This window comes from Symphalangus syndactylus, chromosome 5, assembly GCF_028878055.3.
Source record: "Symphalangus syndactylus isolate Jambi chromosome 5, NHGRI_mSymSyn1-v2.1_pri, whole genome shotgun sequence".
NCBI classification, from domain to species: domain Eukaryota; kingdom Metazoa; phylum Chordata; class Mammalia; order Primates; family Hylobatidae; genus Symphalangus; species Symphalangus syndactylus.
This window is the reverse complement of record NC_072427.2, coordinates 141,598,132-141,617,136: the sequence shown is the minus strand read 5'-3', so window position 1 is coordinate 141,617,136 and position 19,005 is coordinate 141,598,132. Positions and strand designations below refer to the sequence as shown.

The window sequence follows — 19,005 nt, the reverse complement described above, 5'->3', positions numbered from 1 at the left end:
TCAGAAATACCTTTTGAGGAAGAATTTTTTGTCTGTCTGCTTGTTTACTAGCACTTTGCCAGTCTTTGTACTTTTTCATATTAAATCTTAACCACCCGGTAATAGAGTAACTACTTCTTTCCTATATTAACAGTGTTCCTCCTTGTTCTTTATGGCTTTAGGTGTAGTGAATTTATAGTGACTAGATTGTTGATAGTTTTATTTTATTTTCTTCACTTCCTTTGAATCATTTCAAGGAGCTCATATATTCCTAGCAGAACAAAAATCTCGAGCATGTCAGGCATGAAAAAATAACAAGAATTTTAAAACAAGGGCATCATTTGATCTTTAAATATGACTATTTTCTTTAGAACCGATGGATTTTGACTAACCTAGATGTACACCATGGTTTATAGATCAAATAAAAGCTATTAAAAATATCTTAACTTCTTACAAATGTTAGCAGTCTTTGTGTGCAGTATAGAGATCAAAGTTGTGATTGTTTCTGAGCACGTCTTGTGGATTATAACTATGTTTTCAATTAAAATTATAAGATTGAGATACTTTCTGGAAGACGTATAGAAAATGTTGATATATTCAGAGATACTTAAGTGACATTTATAGGAAGTCTAGTTAAACTTTAAACAAAGGATTTATGAACATCTCTACTTTCCTCAGTGAGGTTTTTTTTTTTTAAACAAGTTAAGTAATATTTTCAAGGAAAGGAAAATGGACATTATGATGGCTGTCTTTTGTCCTTTTGTAAATGGTGGTTCTTCTAGAGCTGTGCTATCTAATATGATAGCCACTAGTCACATGCAGCTATTTAAATTAAATTAAAAATTTAGTTCCTCAGTCAAAATAACCCCATTTCAAGGTTCAGTAGCTACAAATGGCTAGTGGCTAGCATATTGGACCACACAGATACAGACTATTTTCATCATTGCAAAAAGTTGTATTGAACTCTATTGTATAGAATATTTTGCTGAAATATAGTCTATGTAGCCGGGCACGGTGTCTCACACCTGTAATCCTAGCACTTTGGGAGGCCGAGGCGGGTAGATCACCTGAGGTCAGGAGTTCGAGACCAGCCTGGCCAACATGGGGAAACCCCGTCTCTACTAAAAAGACAAAAATTTGCCTTGGTGTGGTGTCGGGTGCCTGTAATCCCAGCTACTTGGGAGGCTGAGGCAGGAGAATTGCTTGAACCCAGGAGGGCGGAGGTTGCAGTGAGCTGAGATCATACCACTTCACTCCAGCATGGGTGAAAGAGCGAAACTCCATCCCATCTCAAAAAAAAAAAAAGAAATATAATATGTGTAACATCATAAATACATAAGTGAAATTAAAATGGATATAATATAAGACACTTGAGGTGGGGTGTAGTGGCTCACGTCTATAATCCCGGCACTTTGGGAGGTGAAGACAGGAGCATCACTTGAGCCCAGGAGGTCGAAGCCAGCCTGGGCAGCAAAGTGAGACTCTGTCTCTATAAAAAAGAGAAACTCAAAAAAAAAGAAAAAAAAAAGACACTTGAAACAGGAGTTGACTTCATCAGAAAGCAAAGCAATAGTACAACTTAATATTAAGCTCTCAATAGATATTTTATTTGGCTTCAAGGAAGAGGAATTTAATATCTGAGTATAAAAAAATACATACAAGCAGTTTGAGCAGCTAGCCTGCTGAAGCAATGCCTTATCAAAAATAACAAAGTTTCAGTTTTGAATCAGTTCAATTATGTATATGAATAATAAATATAATTATAGGAGTTTTATTGTGTAATAAGAAACCATAATGGAAGTATATATGTGCTTTCAGTTATGAAGTTATGCTTGTCAGCCAGAATTTTTTGAAACAAATATCATTTTTGTCATTGTGATGAATACCTTTATTAATGTTACATTGTTGACTAAGAAGTTATCTTTTTACCCTAATGTGCACCTTTCTTTTTTTTTTTTTTTTTTTTTTTATTGAGACGGAGTCTCGCTCTGTCGCCCAGGCTGGAGTGCAGTGGCTCAATCTCGGCTCACTGCAAGCTCCACCTCCCGGGTTGACGCCATTCTCCTGCCTCAGCCTCTCCGAGTAGCTGGGACTACAGGCGCCTGCCACCATGCCCGGCTAATTTTTGTATTTTTGGTGGAGACGGGGTTTCACCGTGGTCTCAATCTCCTGACCTCGTGATCCGCCCGCCTCGGCCTCCCAAAGTGCTGGGATTACAAGCGTGAGCCACCGTGCCTGGCCTAATGTGCACCTTTCTAGGAGAAAGAAACTAGTGTGAAACAGGTAGCCTGTGATTCTTTGAATTGTCACGTTGTAAGTACAATTGGCTAACTTCATTTTTCTCTCCCAAGCCTACTTAGTTGTACTTCTTAACACTTTAAGGCTATTTAGATCAGAAGAAATCTGGATGTCTCAGGCCAGGTACAGTGGCTTACGCCTGTAATCCCAGCACTTTAGGAGGCCAAGACGGGCAGGTCACTTGAGGTCAGGAGTTCAAGACCAGGCTGGCCAACATGTCTCTACTAAAAATACAAAAATTAGCTGGGCGTGGTGGTGCACGCTTGTAATCCCAGCTACTTGGGAGGCTGAGGTGGGAGGATCACTTGAACCTGGGAGGAGGAGGTTGCAGTGAGCCAAGCCAAGATAATGCCACTGCATTCCAGCCTGGGTGACAGAATGAGACTGTCTCAAAAAAAAAAAAAAAAGAGAAACTTGGATGTCTAGTGTCGAAATGCTTGTCAGCTGTAGTTAATTAGCAAATGATGAAATATGTAAAATATTCTCTTTCTGTAGTTGTTAAAGATTTATCTGATATCCCCAAATAAGTATTTATTAACATATTGCATATAATTTATTATTGTATATTTTATTACTATATATCATTTTATATAATGAATTATTAATGTTTTATATAGTGAAAAACAAATTTATAAAAATTATCAACATAAGCTGTAAAATAGTGTTGCTATCTGTAATTGTTGTTTTGAAGGACTCAAGATCACCTTTAAGCTTGCTGATTTGCTAGAAGGATTTCATAAGACCCAGTAGTACGTTATACTCACCATTATGATTTGTCACAGCAAAAGTGTAGAGCCACATTTTCTTAATCCAGTCTATCGTTGTTGGACATTTGGGTTGGTTCCAACTCTTTGCTATTGTGAATAGTGCCGCAATAAACATACGTGTGCATGTGTCTTTATAGCAGCATGATTTATAGTCCTTTGGGCATATACCCAGTAATGGGATGGCTGGGTCAAATGGTGTTTCCAGTTCTAGATCCCTGAGGAATCGCCACACTGACTTCCACAATGGTTGAACTAGTTTACAGTCCCACCAACAGTGTAAAAGTGTTCCTATTTCTCCACATCCTCTCCAGCACCTGTTGTTTCCTGCTTTTTTAATGATGGCCATTCTAACTGGTGTGAGATGGTATCTCACTGTGGTTTTGATTTGCATTTCTCTGACGGCCAGTGATGATGAGCATTTCTTCATGTGTTTTTTGGCTGCATAAATGTCTTCTTTTGAGAAGTGTCTGTTCATGTCCTTTGCCCACTTTTTGATGGGGTTGTTTGTTTTTTTCTTGTAAATTTGTTTGAGTTCATTGTAGATTCTGGATATTAGCCCTTTGTCAGATGAGTAGGTTGCAAAAATTTTCTCCCATTCTGTAGGTTGCCTGTTCACTCTGATGGTAGTTTCTTTTGCTGTGCAGAAGCTCTTTAGTTTAATGAGATCTCATTTGTCGATTTTGGCTTTTGTTGCCATTGCTTTTGGTGTTTTAGACATGAAGTCCTTGCCCACGCCTATGTCCTGAATGGTATTGCCTAGGTTTTCTTGTAGGATTTTAATGGTTTTAGGTCTAACATTTAAGTCTTTAATCCATCTTGAATTAATTTTTGTATAAGGTGTAAGGAAGGGATCCAGTTTCAGCTTTCTACATATGGCTAGCCAGTTTTCCCAGCACCATTTATTAAATAGGGAATCCTTTCCCCATTTCTTGTTTTTGTCAGGTTTGTCAAAGATCAGATAGTTGTAGATATGCGGCATCATTTCTGAGGGCTCTGTTCTGTTCCATTGATCTATGTCTCTGTTGTGGTACCAGTACCATGCTGTTTTGGTTACTGTAGCCTTGTAGTATAGTTTGAAGTCAGGTAGCGTGATGCCTCCAGCTTTGTTCTTTTGGCTTAGGATTGACCTGGATTAAGAAAATGTGGCACATATACACCATAGAATACTATGCAGCCATAAAAAATGATGAGTTCATGTCCTTTGTAGGGACATGGATGAAACTGGAAAACATCATTCTCAGTAAACTATCGCAAGGACAAAAAACCAAACACTGCATGTTCTCACTCATAGGTGGGAATTGAACAGTGAGAACTCATGGACACAGGAAGGGGAACATCACACTCCGGGGACTGTTGTGGGGTTGGGGGAGGGGGGAGGGACAGCATTAGGAGATATACCTAATGCTAAATGACGAGTTAATGGGTGCAGGAAATCAACATGGCACATGGATACATATGTAACAAACCTGCACATTGTGCACATGTACCCTAAAACCTGAAGTATAATAAAAAAAAAAAAGGAGGAACTAAAAATATGCTACTTTTAGAAAAAAAAATAAAAAATAAATAAATAAATTAAAAAAAAAAAAAGGTGTAGAGCAAGAGCAACAGGGAAAAAAATGTGCAGAGTTGAAGTTCAGAGAGATCAGGCAAAGACTTCCAAGTTGTCTATCTGGGATCGCACAGAATTTGTTTTTTCTCTGGCTTATTAACCTTAGAGACATGTGCCAAGAGTCTTCCCAGAGGAGCCTGACTGAGTCTCAGGGTCTGAGGTTTTTTGGAGATCTGGTCACATAGTGACATTTTTCTATATAACTGGCCATGGCATTGGAAACTCAGGATCCCAACAATGAAACCCAAGTGTACATCATCAATCTTCATTCACTGTTCACAGTGTATATAAGAGAATTAATTGTTAACATGACCTTCCAAGGGCAACATTCCTGATAACTAACCAAGTCTCAATTATGGTTCCAAGTTCCCTTGGAGAGATGTGCAAGGAATGAACAACCAGCTCTTCTGCGTTAACTCTTCACATTTGCTGAAGTTTGCCTTTCAAGTATATTCTTGTTTTATTACAAAAAAGCTACAAAGCCAATATGTTTGCTCTCTTGAAATTTTCTTAGTGTTTGCATATTGAGACTGGTCATTTTGGAAAACAACACATGATTAGCTAAGTTTTTAATAAAATTTCTAGTGTTAAAAACTATTTGATATAATTTTTTAATGATTCAAACTGAAGGTTTCAGTTTGTAAAAACATATAAACGTGTTTCTGATTAGATTTCTCAGACAATGTTTTGTCAGGAAAAAATGTAAAGATATATGTATACATGTCTGTGTTTGTTCTTTTCCACCTGGTGGCATAGAAATAATAAGGTCTACAGTCAGACAGCCTAGAGCCTGTCACTTAATAGTGGGTGCTTTGGCAAGTTATTGAACACCTTAGATTTTTCACTTATAAAGTAGAGCTAGTGCTAGTACTTACTACATAGAAATATTGGGAGGAGTAAATGTGTTAATGCATGTAAAGCATTTAGCACAGAGTCTAATAGGAGTAGTGCTAGCTATCATGGCTGTCTTATAAATGTAGTTAATAGTTATGGAAAAATTACCAATTTTATTTGTCAAAAAAGAAAGTCTATTCAGGAAATTACTTGTAATGTATGATAATAAATTGTATCTGTCAGTTTATGATCAATAAAAATCATAATTTATCATTAGGTCATTTCTTGTAGATCTTCTTGATCTATATAAGCATTTAATGATACACATACTCCTCTGAGCACTGCTTTGCCTGCATTTCATAAATTTTCATGTGTTGCATTTTTATTTCATGTAGTTCCTTGTCATTTCCTTTTGGGTCCTGGGTTGTTTAGTTAGTAATCTGTTTAATTCCATAATATTTGGGGATTTTGCAAATTTTTTATTATTGATTTTTCATTTAATGCTATTGGATTTAGAAAATATCCTCTGTATGACTTTGTTACTTTTACACAAATTAGGTATGTGTTATAAAGCCCCATCTATGGTATATATCTTAGTGAATGTACCATTACACTTGAAAAGAGTATGCTGCTGTTGGGTGTAATGGTTTATAAATGTCAATATTGTGTGGTTAGTAGTGTAATTTGGATTATTTGTATGTTTGCTGATTATTGCCTTTTGCTGTGGTGGTTTTATCTATTTACTAAGAGTGGTATGATTGTGAATTGATTTCTTCCTTTAATTTTGTCAGTTTTGCTTCATAGGTTTTGACACTGTATTACATGGTGTTTTTTATGTATAATTTGTAATCTTACCATACTTTTATCATTATACAGTTTCCCTCTATGTCTCTCTGATATTAACTTAGTTACAGCGCATTTTTTTTTTTAACTCTTAAAGAAAAAAGTTTAGTTGAGTTGCAGTTTCACAGGGCTTGGGAGGCCTCAGGAAACTTACAGTCATGTCACAAGGGGAAACAAACATGTCCTCCCTCACATAAGGGCAGGAAGGAAAGAATGAGAGCAGGGCAAAGCGGGAAGCCCCTAATAAAACCATCCGATCTTGTGAGAACTTACTATGAGAATAGCATGGGGGAAACTACCCCCATGATTCAATTACCTCCCACCTGGTCCCTCCCACCACACATGGAAATTATCAGAACTACAATTCAAGATGAGATTTGGGTGGAGACATAGCCAAACCATATAAGGAGGTAGGACCCCTATATTCATTATCTTGCTAATTTTCTAAGTTACCTGCATGTAGAGTTTAAGAAATGATCATTGGTAAAAGGCAATGATGCTCTTGGAGGAATGCAGATCTAATAATTGGATGTTTAAAACCAATATTCCATGTATATTGTATTAAAAGCCTTTAGAATAAAAGTATCTATCCATATTTATATTTTAAAGCCAAAGTGTGTATTAGTGCCACATATATCGTATAGCCTTATAGTGTGCTATTTTAAGGACATCTTAACTGCCCTCTAATGCCTTGAAATCTGGCTACATATCTGACTTATTACCCTGCCCCTAATTAGTAGTGTTTTATACTAAGTAAGCATCCTTATCTATTGAATAAACGCTAATAGTAAATGATGAGACAAAAGTTGCCATCAAGTTGCATTTTTATGAAAAAAATGTTATGAAAAGCATGATTTTCAATTTATAAATTAGTCACACATTTCCTTGTTACATAGAAAATAAAAATTGTACTAATTAGCAATCATTTTATCAGCACCAAGTGAATATTCTGTCAATTGTTTGACCTTGTAGTTGCTATTGCCCACCTTGAATGTGTGTAGGGATGTAGGTATATACACATACCTATTTTCCCACCTGACCCCACTGGTAACTTCTGTTGCCCTTTCTTTCCTGAAACCACCCTGGTCCAGATCTTTCCCATTTTTCTTCACCTTGACTTCTTAATAACATTCAACACCACTCAGTATCCTTCCTTTTTGAAACATTGGTTTCTCTTGGTTTCCATGCATCGCATACTTTTGATTTTCCTCTGCATCTCTTCTTGGGAGATCTCATTCACTCCTGGGATTCAGTTACTACATATATTCTTATGTCTGCCATATTTAAACCTCTAGTTCAAATCTCTGTTCATCTTCAGTCATCCATATGTATATGAATGTATGCACACACACACTATATTAATCTCTTCTCACATTGCTAAAATGAAATACCTGAGACTCAGTGACTTACAAAGACAAGAGGTTTAATTGGCTCATGGTTCTACAGCAGCATTTTTATGTTTACTGTTTACATGTTACTTTTTTCAGCTTTTTACTTTCAGTCTATGTCTTTGTATTTAAAGTGAATCCACAAGAGAAAAAAATATCATATTTCTTGATTTGTTGCTGTGTTTTCCCATCTGATAATCTCTACATTTTGGTCAGAGTTTATAGTTAATATAAATATTGATTGGATTGTGTTTAGGTCTGCTGTTTTGCTATTTGTTTTCTGTTTGTTTCATCTGTTTTCTTTTTTTGTTGGTTTCTGTGTACCTTCTTTCCTGCTTTATTTTGTATCAGTTTTTTTAAAGCATTCGGTCTTAATTCCTCTGTTAGCTTTTTAGTGCTCTCTGTGTGTGTGTGTGTGTGTGTGTGTGTGTGTGTGTGTTTTAGGGGTTGTTCTAGAGTTTACAGTATGTATCTAATCTTAATTATAGAACCTTGCAATTGTGTGTGTACATTTACCTCCTTAATGAAGTTGCTTTCCTTAAATATCACGTTCATGTTTTCACATATATTGTGGTCTTGTTTGCACATATATTACATTGTTTTTAATCTTCATGTTGTAGATCTCTAACTATATTGTTTTTAATTGTTGCCTTATAGAGTTTTAAAGAAATTAAGAACAGAAAAGAGATATAGTCTTTAATATTTATCCTTATGTTTACCTTTTCTGGTCCTCTTCTTCCTATGATCCAAGTTGGTATTTCCTTTCAAACTGAAGAATGTCCTTAAGCTCATCTTTACAGTGTAGATCTGCTAGTGATGCATTCTGTTGGTTTTTTAATATCTAAAAAATGTACTTTTGTATCTTTTGTCTCCTTTTTTCAAGGAGAGTGTCATTGGATATAGAATTCCTAAAGGGTTTTTTTTTTTTTTAATTATCGTCACTTTGAATATATTGTTCCAGTGTCTTCTTGCTTCCATAGTTTCAGACCAATAGTCAGCAGTTACTCTTTGCTCCTGTATAACATGTAATTTGTTCTATTTACTTTCAAAATTTTTCATTATTGGTTTTCAGTATTTGGACTATGATGTGTATAGTTACGGATTTCTTAGTGTTTCTTCTGCTTGAGGTTCATTGAACCTCTTAGATTTGTAAACTAATGTTTTCCACCAAATTTGGGAAGTTTTTGGTTATTATTCAATTTTTTCTTTAGATCTTTGTTTCTTCTCATTTACGGTTTTGCTGAACTGTTATTGCACAAGTTTCAGGCGTTTTTCGTATTTTCTTCTGTTTTTCTTTGTGTCCTGTGGACTAGAAAATTTTTGTTGATCTAGCATCAATTTCATTTGAGTTTTTCCTGCCCTGTCCAATCTGCTTTTATACCTACATTAAGCTAATTTTTATTTTAGTAATTATTTTTTCTGCTTTATTATTTCTATTATTTTTTTTCAGTTTCTTTTTCTCTTTTGAAATTTCCTGTTTGTGCGTTCATTATTATTTTATTTAATTCTTTGATTTTTTTTTTTTTTTTTTTTTTTTTTTTTTTTGAGATGGAGTCTTGCTCTGCCACCTAGGCTGGAGTGCAGTGGCGCAATCTCGGCTCACTGCAACCTCCGCCTCCCAGGTTCAAGCGATTCTCCTGCCTCAGCCTCCTGAGTAGCTGGGACTATAGATGCCCGCCACAATGCCTGGCTAATTTTTGTATTTTTAGTAGAGATGGAGTTTCACTATATTGGCCAGGCTGGTCTCAAACTCCTGACCTTGTGATCCGCCTGCCTCAGCCACCCGAAGTACTGGGATTACAGATGTGAGCCACTGCTCCTGGCTTTAAACATATTTTTAATAGCTACTTTCAAGTCTTTATCTGCTGGATGTAATATCTGGCTCTGCTTAGAGTCAGTTTGTATTGACTTATTTTTTGTCCTAAGTTAGTTTCACTTTTCAAAGCTGGACCTTAATGACAATATGTTGTAGTGAAAGATTATTTTACATTTGTTGACGATTTTGGGGATCTTTTAGTTTGGGATTTTATAGATTTTTGGTGTTTGTAAATAACCCATTTTCTGTGAAATCATTATTGTAGAAAGATTTATAAGAATTAGAATTGCATTATTGTCTTGGGATTGGGCCTGGATATTAAAGTCAAGGCATTATTTTCTTTAATTTCTCAACTTGAGTTTTGCAGATGAAAACCTTTATCATTTAGAATTGATCTCAGTATAATATATCAGAGTAAATTGTGATTATCAGTTATTAAGCAATTGCCATGTATCATATGGTGTTAAGCACCTTATATACACATTTGGATTAATCCTCACAATAGCCTCAATATTCAGATATTGGAAATTGAGATAATTACCCATCTGAATCAGGTAGCTAATAAGTTAGAACTGTAAGACACACTGACTTCAGAGTCCTGGCTCTTCTGGTTTATATTGTCTTACCTTCCTTTTTGTTGCTATCATGTGGTTTTAAAGGTTTTTCTTATAATCCTAATATTTCTCATGATTTTGGATGATGGGTTACTGGTCAGCTTGGATGTGCAGTTAATAGCATAGCATACCGTATAATTTCATAGTATACCATACCATTTTTTTAAGGCGAAAAAATGTAGATTATTTTCTATAACCCAATTCTAGCTTTAATGATTGCCTTTGGTGTTGTGGTGGATTAATATTGATAATTTAGAGTAGTATTGATCAACATTTTAAATGTCACAAAATGAATAGTGTTTGTGTTTAATCTTATTTGCTGTATGCAACAGATAGCTTAATTTTTTTAAGAAAACGTCTTGAATTTCTTTTGAAAATTATATTTCATATAGTAGATGTTTAACGCATGAGTATCCTAGGGCATTTGTCTGACAAACTCTGTTTATTCAGGTACAGCCATTTAAGGGTCCAGATTGAACCAGGTTACTCCTTAGTCTCATTTTACCTCACTTATCATCTCATTTTTTAACATGTACATCTGCCAGAGTTTTCTTTGTAAAATGTAGAAGTTTTGTTTTTCAGAGTGGAAAAGCCACTGGCAGTGATTCAAGTGGTGTCATTGATCTCACAATGGATGATGAAGAGAGTGGAGCTTCACAAGGTACTTCAACAGTAATTGTACTAAGGAACGTTTTGATACCATTTTTTTGGTCTTAATACAGTACAATATTCTACAAAGACAGATGTTTACGGCATTATGCTTGGTTTATTTGTGTTCTTTTTGGAATGGAAGTTTTTTAGATTAGAATTTTAAAATTTGGCCAGGTGCAGTGTCTCACACCTGTAATCCCAGTGCTTTGGGAGGCCAAGGCAGGAGGATCGAGGCAAGAGGTCAGGAGTTTGAGACCAGCCTGGGCAACACAGTGAAACCCCGTCTCTACAAAAAATTTAAAAATTAGCTGGGTGTGATGGCATGTGTCTGTGGTCCCAGCTACATGGGAGGCTGAGGCAGGAGGATAGCTTGAGCCTGGGAGGTTGAGGCTGCCGTGAGCTGTGTTTATGCCACTGCATTCCATCTTGGGTGACAGAATGAGGCCCTGTTTCAAAAAAAAAAAAAAAAAAAATTAAAATAGAATCAAATCTTAAATGAGTATGAACAATGTGTAGAGGAAAACAGCAATTAAGAGAATATTGTAATTTTTGGAGTACCTCTGTTTTTATGTCTGTTATTTCACTTGATCCTTGCAAAAAATCCTGTAATACTCATTTTAGACTTGAGGAAACTTGTTAGCCTTAGAGAAAACAATTCAGACTCAGTAAGGGTCTTGGGAGTAAAATCCAGCTCTTCTGTCTGTACATTAAATGTTCTTTTTCTCTCTCTTTATGTTTCAGTGTAGATACTGTATATATATGTATACATTTAATTTTGGTCATTTGAATTAATTTCTTTTATCTAGCATTATATAAATAAAAATAGAAGTAATTGTTAAAAGTGTTCACATCCAAAATAATAATGTTCTGAGTTATTTAGAAACTGTAAACCATATTCCTAGTTATTCTGCAGTGTTATTAGGTGTTTCATGAATACAAAGTTCCATGGTTAAATATGCTCGGGAAATGCTGAGTTTAAAGTTAAATTGATTTTTTTCTTAATGCAGACTTCTCTGAGCCTTTACTATGCTAATTTATAATGTAAATCTCTAAGAATGATTTAAGATATAAAGTATTTCTCAAACTTACTTGGCTGCGCAAAATAACGTTCAGCTACATATCCATAAAACTCTGGTGATTATTGCATGTGGAAAATATAATATCATGTGCTGAGTTACTTCTTAGTATCTTAAATACATTACTTTTTTCTAAAACACCCAAATATTTTAAAAGTAATATTTTGGGGAATCAGTTTAGTTGAGCTTAGGAAAACAAAAGTTAAATAGCTATACAACTGATTATATGACAGTAAAGTTGGTTTTGTTATTTAAAACTGAATTGAGAAATGTATGCCATCCTTCATCCGGGTTGAACTCAAGCCAGTATGATTATTCTTTCAAATTATTCTATTGCTTTCACTAATTTTTAATAGACAGCCATGACTATTACAATGGATCCCTAAAGAAAAAAATAAATACAGGTTTTTGAGAGGACACAGGTAGGCTTAATTCTGGATTAAAAAGTAGAGTCCTAAAAGTTTGTTTTCAGTGCTCTCACCATTTCCCTAGCATCCATGCCTCATGGGATCTTTCTGTTGCCCCACCTTTGGGTCTGTCTCAAATTCTCACATTCCTAAAGTACACTGTTTTCCAATGGCATCAAAGTATCCATTGTTAAAGCCTCGGGTTTTATTTACATTTAGTGTGGAATTCTATAGGACAGAAATTGATGGGGATTATTTTGGATAGAAGGACTTTTGGGTCACAATCTTCATAGTGGTTTCCTGTTTTTAAGAGTTTTTTTCTGAGATGCAAATATTTATTTCATAGGCTATTGAAGACCTTTTTTGAGATTAGTCATTCTTTGACTATTTTGAAGACTATATAGTGATGATGAGCAACTATCTGTTATCAAAGAACCTAAATAATTGTAGTAATTGAAATTCAAGATCACAGGGGAAAACTCATCAGTTTATAGATATTTGTCTAGAAGAGTGTTCTTCCTATAGGTAGGTAGATTATATATTTATGCAAGTAATGAATTATTCTAGTTGATATATTGTACTGAATTTACAAGTAAGATTATTTCTGAATTTCTGTAAACATGAATTTGAATCTGTGATAGAACCACCAGCAGATTACATATGCTCTTAACTCAGTTTTCAAATCAGCAAAAATACACATAAGTAAAATGGAAATAAATTGTTCTCTTAGAGGTAAATGTGACACCCAAGTGGCAAGCAAAAGTAAAATTTGTCCATAGAGGAAAGACTTGTATTTCCTAATTTTTTTCTTGTCAGTCATAATATTTCACTTTTAACTAACAGACCCCAAAAAGCTAAATCACACTCCTGTATCAACCATGAGTTCATCTCAGCCTGTGTCACGACCATTGCAACCCATACAACCAGCACCGCCTCTTCAGCCATCTGGGGTGCCAACAAGTGGACCATCTCAGACCACCATACACTTACTACCTACAGGTAAATTTGTTGAATCATTGAGTAGAAGCTTTGGTTTTGCCTGTAGAGAACTATGACTATGGAGTTAAGTGGAAAGATAAGACAGAAAATTAATATTCTTATTGTTATTTTGAGGACTACAGTGTATGTCCTTTTGAAGGCAGTATAACTTAGTTTTGCTGACTGTCTTAAGCAGCAGCACTGGTAAAGAATGATACTAAAGAAAAAGTATATATTTATTTACTTAACATTATATACATAAAAATAGAAGTAATTTTAAAAAGCATTCACATCAAAAATAATAATATTCTGAGTTATAATATTTAGAAACTGTAAACCATATTCCTAGTTATTCCGCAGTGTTAACAGGTGTTTCATGAATACAAAGTTCCATGGTTAAATATGCTTGGGAAATGCTAAGTTTAAAGATAAATTGATTTTTTTTCTTAATGCAGACTTCTCTGAGCCTTTACTATGCTAATTTATAATGTAAATCTCCAAGAATGATTTAAGATATAAAGTGTTTCTCAAAGTTACTTGGCTGCACAAAATAGTGTTCACCTAATATCTATAAAACTCTGGTGATTACTAATGCATGTGGAAAATAATATTATTCTGAGTTATATTCTTGAGACCAGCCTGGGCAACACAGTGAAACCCCGTCTCTACAAAAAATTTAAAAATTAGCAGATTTGTCATCTGCCACAGCAGATGTTCTGTAAATGGCAGAAATGACTGTAGTTTCTCTGGAAGGGATGGATATGACTTGTTCTGAGTGTAACCAAGAAGTTATAACTGACCGATCAAACAAGAATTTTTAAATGTGTCTTATCTTGAAATAGCTTTAACTAGTCTGACACTACCACTAGGAATCATATGCTTGCTACCTTTCAAGAAGCTGTAAATTCAAAATTTTCAAGATTTAGCCTGTATCTCCTAAACTGTTCAGAAACCAATCAACATGGTTTGTCTTCTGTATAACAGTCCATTGCTTGAAGTACTTATATAAGTACTCTTCTCATTAAGGAAAACATTGAATTAAAGTGGAGTTTTATCTAGTGAAATTTATACTTAAAACACCAGATATCTTGGGGGAATCAGGATATTTTTCATAGTGATTTAGCAAACTATTTGTTAATTAACCTTTGAGTTATGAAATTATTGTTGATGCAGCAAATGTGTGGTTGTTTTGGTAGGAATTGTTTAGATTTGTTGAATTTCAGAATCCTAGATGCTTATTCAGACTTTTCTATCAGTTAAAATAAATTTTACCTTGTTGGCATTTCCAGGCAAAAGAATGTGCTTATGTGACTTTATTTCTGGTGTGTAGATTTTTTATTTGTTCTCATATTTCAATACCATTGTTCTATCTAAATAGGCAGTTATAAGTAAGTTCAACCTTGGGAGCTGTGTTATCTGTCTTTCTTTACATTTACACAAAGTTATAACAACAGTCATCAAAATTAGATATTTTGGAAGGAAATGTCATTATTCAAACCCATGGGCAGTGTAGATTATGGAATGGGGAGTGAAGAGATGAAGAAATAAGTGTTCTTTCTTGTTAATACTTTCTTCTTTCTTCCCATTTCTGAAGACTCACATTGAAAGTTAGGATCTGTAAAGACTGAAGAGTCTTTAGTAAAGAAACCGTTTTATCTTTGTTATAGCCAGTATTTTCCTCCAAATTTATTTTTTTATAGGACCCATTTTTTCCATAAGAAAGTAGATTGATTTGTTATTTTTTATTATATAGTTACTACGTGGTCATTTGTAAAATATGATTTTAATTCAGAGAGTTGTTAACAAGAAAGCGTCACTAAAAATCATTATTATAGATACGTGCTGTCAGTGAATGTTTATGACTCAATTTTTGATAAATATTTATTAACATTACTCAAAGTATTAATGCTTTCTGGAACATACAATAGGAGGAATACCAGAATAGAGAAGGGAGAAGTCTGTTGTTTAATGGATTTTATTTACTGTTTTAAAAAAAGATAGATTGGTTCAGCTAAACAAAATGTGAATTATAATGGTCAAAGAGATAGTTTGGCTCACTTGAAAAATAAATGTGAATTAACAATAGCCAGTCAGTTTCTTGATCTTTGGGAATACAAAAATACTCTTTTGGATTTACACCCCCTTGGAAGAAGGCCTAGAGGGCTTATGATTCTACTTTGCTAAGAACAATTGAAATTAGGAGGTTTTTCTCTTTTAAGTCACACCTGTGGCATCATACTCTTAATTCTGCACCTTTTTAAAAAATCTTCACATTGCTTATTGTCTGGTCAAACCAGAGTGGGAAGGGAATTGGATGTGGTGGAGGTGTTCTTTTCCTCTGAAGCTTGGATTTTAATATTAATATTTATTGGCCCTATCATTTTTATCTTAGAAGATCATAAAAGGAGACCGTTATTTCTATTTGTCTTTATCAGTTATAGATTTTATGCAAAGATAACTGCCATTTAATAGTGTTTGCTAAACGTAGAATTTACTGTATTCTTAATATCTTTTTCTGCCTTGCATTAGCTCCAACTACCGTGAATGTAACACATCGTCCAGTAACTCAGGTGACCACAAGACTCCCTGTACCAAGAGCTCCTGCAAACCACCAGGTGGTTTATACAACTCTTCCTGCACCACCAGCTCAGGCTCCCTTGCGAGGAACTGTTATGCAGGCTCCTGCTGTTCGGCAGGTCAATCCCCAAAATAGTAAGAGATTTTTCTTGTATGTGGCCCCAAGATACATGTAGTTCTCTTCAGCATTTAGTTGGAATGGCACATAATAATGTTAAGTTTTGCAAAAATTTCTTATAATGTCATATTAAAAGTATTGTTATAAGCTCAAGAGATCTGTACTACAACATAGAAACTATAATATAGTTAAAATCAATGTAGTATATTCTCGAAAATAGCTGATAGAGCAGATTTTAAGTATTGTCACCACACACAAAAAAGGTAAGTATGTGAGACCATGCATATGTGAGTTAGCTAGATATAGCCATTCTGCAATGTATGCATATTTCAAACATGTTGTATACCATAAATATATATAATTTTTGTCAATTAAAAATAGTTTTCAAAAAAGAAATAGCAGTATAACCAAAACTAATCTATTATTATTTTTCTTCCCTTAGGAGAGTTAAACAGAGAAAATTGTTCATGTATACTAGTTGATGTGTGCTCTGAGTGTTGTCTTTAATTTAACTTTATTTATGGCCTGTATTAGTATAGTACACAATCTGATATTGGTGTATTCTCTACTCTATTAAGAAACACCTTACCTAATTAGAGTGGGAATGGTCAATTGTGATTTAGCCCAGATGATGGAAATCATGGTAAAGGATAGCCTTCAATGAGAGTCTTAAAGATATGGAAAGTGGCTGAGAAAAGAAGGGAAAATGTTAAAGAAAGCTTGTAGTTTCCTGTATATATCATATATTAGTTACATACATATGTAACCTATATAGGTAACATATGTATGTGACATTTTAAAATTATATATTAACCACATGTATATAAGCAGTAGTAGAATATATCATATAAACACAAGCTTATATAAAAGGTATATTTAAACTTTAAAGTAAAGAAAAATAATAAAATGAACTACATATGAACTCTTCATCAGGTTAAGAAGTAGAAATTTTTCAGTATCCTGTAAGTGGTCTTGTATTCCTGTCTTGACTACATACATCCCTTTTCCTTTCCATCAAAGGTAACCACTGTTCCTACTTTTCTATTAGTCATTCTGCTTTTCTTTATAATTTTGCCACCAAAATTGATATCATTTAAACATACTAGGGTTCTCTAGAGGACAGAACTAACAGGATAAATAGATATATAAAGGGTAGTTTACTAAGTATTAACTTACACGATCACAAGGTTCCTCAATAGGCTGTCTGCAAGCTGAGCAAGGAAAGTCAGACTGAATCCCCAAACTGAAGAATTTGGAGTCCAATGTTGAAGGGCAGGAAGCATCCAGCACAGGAGAAAGATATAGGCTGGAAGGCTAGCCCTCTCCATTTCATGTTTTTCTGCCTGCTTTGTATTCATTGACAGCTGATTAGATTGTGCCCACCAGATTAAAGGTAGATCTGCCTTCTCCAGCCCATTTTCTGCCTGCTTTGTATTCATTGACAGCTGATTAGATTGTGCACACCAGATTAAAGGTGGATCTGCCTTCCCCAGCCCACTGACTCAAATGTTAATCTCTTTTGGCAACACCCTAACAGACACACCCAGGATCACTATTTTGTATCCTTCAATCGAGTTGACATTCAGTGTTAACCATCACAAGTCCACCCCTTGTCAACTTGAACCCATACACATCTCCTCAGATCGTACATATTCTTCAAATAGAGAGTAATAAGGCCATAATTAAACCTAACATAATACAACTGTCCTTTGTACAACCGGAAACGCACCAATCCCCAAGCCAAATACTGTTACATAAAGTTAACAATACTTAAATGTTGATAGGAAGTCAATAAATCTTATGTTACATGATGAAGGAAAAGGAAATAAAGATATTTTTTTGTACAAGTGTATACATGCACAAACATGTTTTTAGCAAAAGAAGGAGGAAATACTCATGACAATTATAGTCCCTGAGTTGGCAACTGGTCACATGGTCATGGCTGGTATTGATGACTACCTTCTTCTACTACCCATTCTGTACTCTTTGCCTTCAGCAAGCACCTCAGCTGGTCGTGGTTTATTCCTGGTAGAATGACCCAAACCTTCATTCCTGAGTATTTTTAGTGCTGCTGAGATTGAGCTATTATAGTTTCCTATTGACCTTAATCACAGGACATGGTAATACTAACAGACACCCTAATGGATCTCCTGTATTCCATGCATACTCTTCCTTACCTCTGTTGTGGAGCAGTAGACTAACTTCTTCTTGGTAATCCGGGACAGTCACCACAACCAACAGTAACTCCCTCGTTAGCCTGTTGAGTTAAAGGTAAGAGGAGCCCAAAGTGTCCAGGTGGCAATCTTAAGTTCCAGTTTAATGGAATCATTGTGTCTCCTGGTGGGAGCGTTCCTCCCTCTGGAACTAAGACCTCTAGGCCAGCAGAACGTAATGTCGCAAGAACAGGAAGCAAAAATTTTGCTAGTGGATCCCTAGGGGTGAAGGTGAGTGGTGCCACTTCCACTTCCACCCCCTAATGCCTGGACCTGTGAATCCTGGCTATGGGAGAAACAGCACCATATATATTGGACGCTGATTCAGAGCATACAAGGCCTTCTGGAAAACTTTGCCCCAGCCCTGCAAAATATTGTCACCTGGTTGGGGTTGTAATTGTGACTTCAAAAGGCCATTCCTTTTGAATGCTTCAGGACAAAGGGGAACATGGTAAGACCAGCGGATTCCATGAGAACGAGCCCACTGCCGTACTCCTTTAGCCATAAAATGAGTGCTTTGGTCAGAGGCAGTGCTGTGTGGAATGTCATGACGGTGTATAAGGCATTTTGTGAGTCCACGGATAATAGTCTTGACAGAAGCATTGTGTGCAGCATAGGCAAACCCATATCCGGAGTAAGTGTCTATTCCAGGGAGGACAAACCTCTTTCTTTTCCATAATGGAAGAGGTCCAGTATAATTAACCTGCCACCCAGTAGCTAGCTGATCACCTCGAGGAATGGCATGCTGGATCGAGGGCTCAGTGTTGGTCTCTGCTGCTTGCAAATTGGGCACTCAGCAATGGCCATAGTCAGGTCAGCCTTGGTAAGTGGAAG

General features: G+C 35.4%; 1 protein-coding gene across 6 annotated transcripts in view; it reads left to right on the top strand.

The window, feature by feature from the left end:
- The window catches only part of ATF7IP (activating transcription factor 7 interacting protein), a 120,338-nt gene that overhangs the window by 82,562 nt on the left and 18,771 nt on the right, over positions 1-19,005 (top strand). For all 6 annotated transcript variants that reach the window (XM_055280535.2, XM_055280536.2, XM_063639631.1 and 3 more), the window contains exons 11-13: positions 10,734-10,812; positions 13,129-13,284; positions 15,793-15,975. In XM_055280535.2, the coding sequence (XP_055136510.1) occupies positions 10,734-10,812; positions 13,129-13,284; positions 15,793-15,975 (418 nt within the window). The remainder of the gene's footprint in view (positions 1-10,733; positions 10,813-13,128; positions 13,285-15,792; positions 15,976-19,005) is intronic.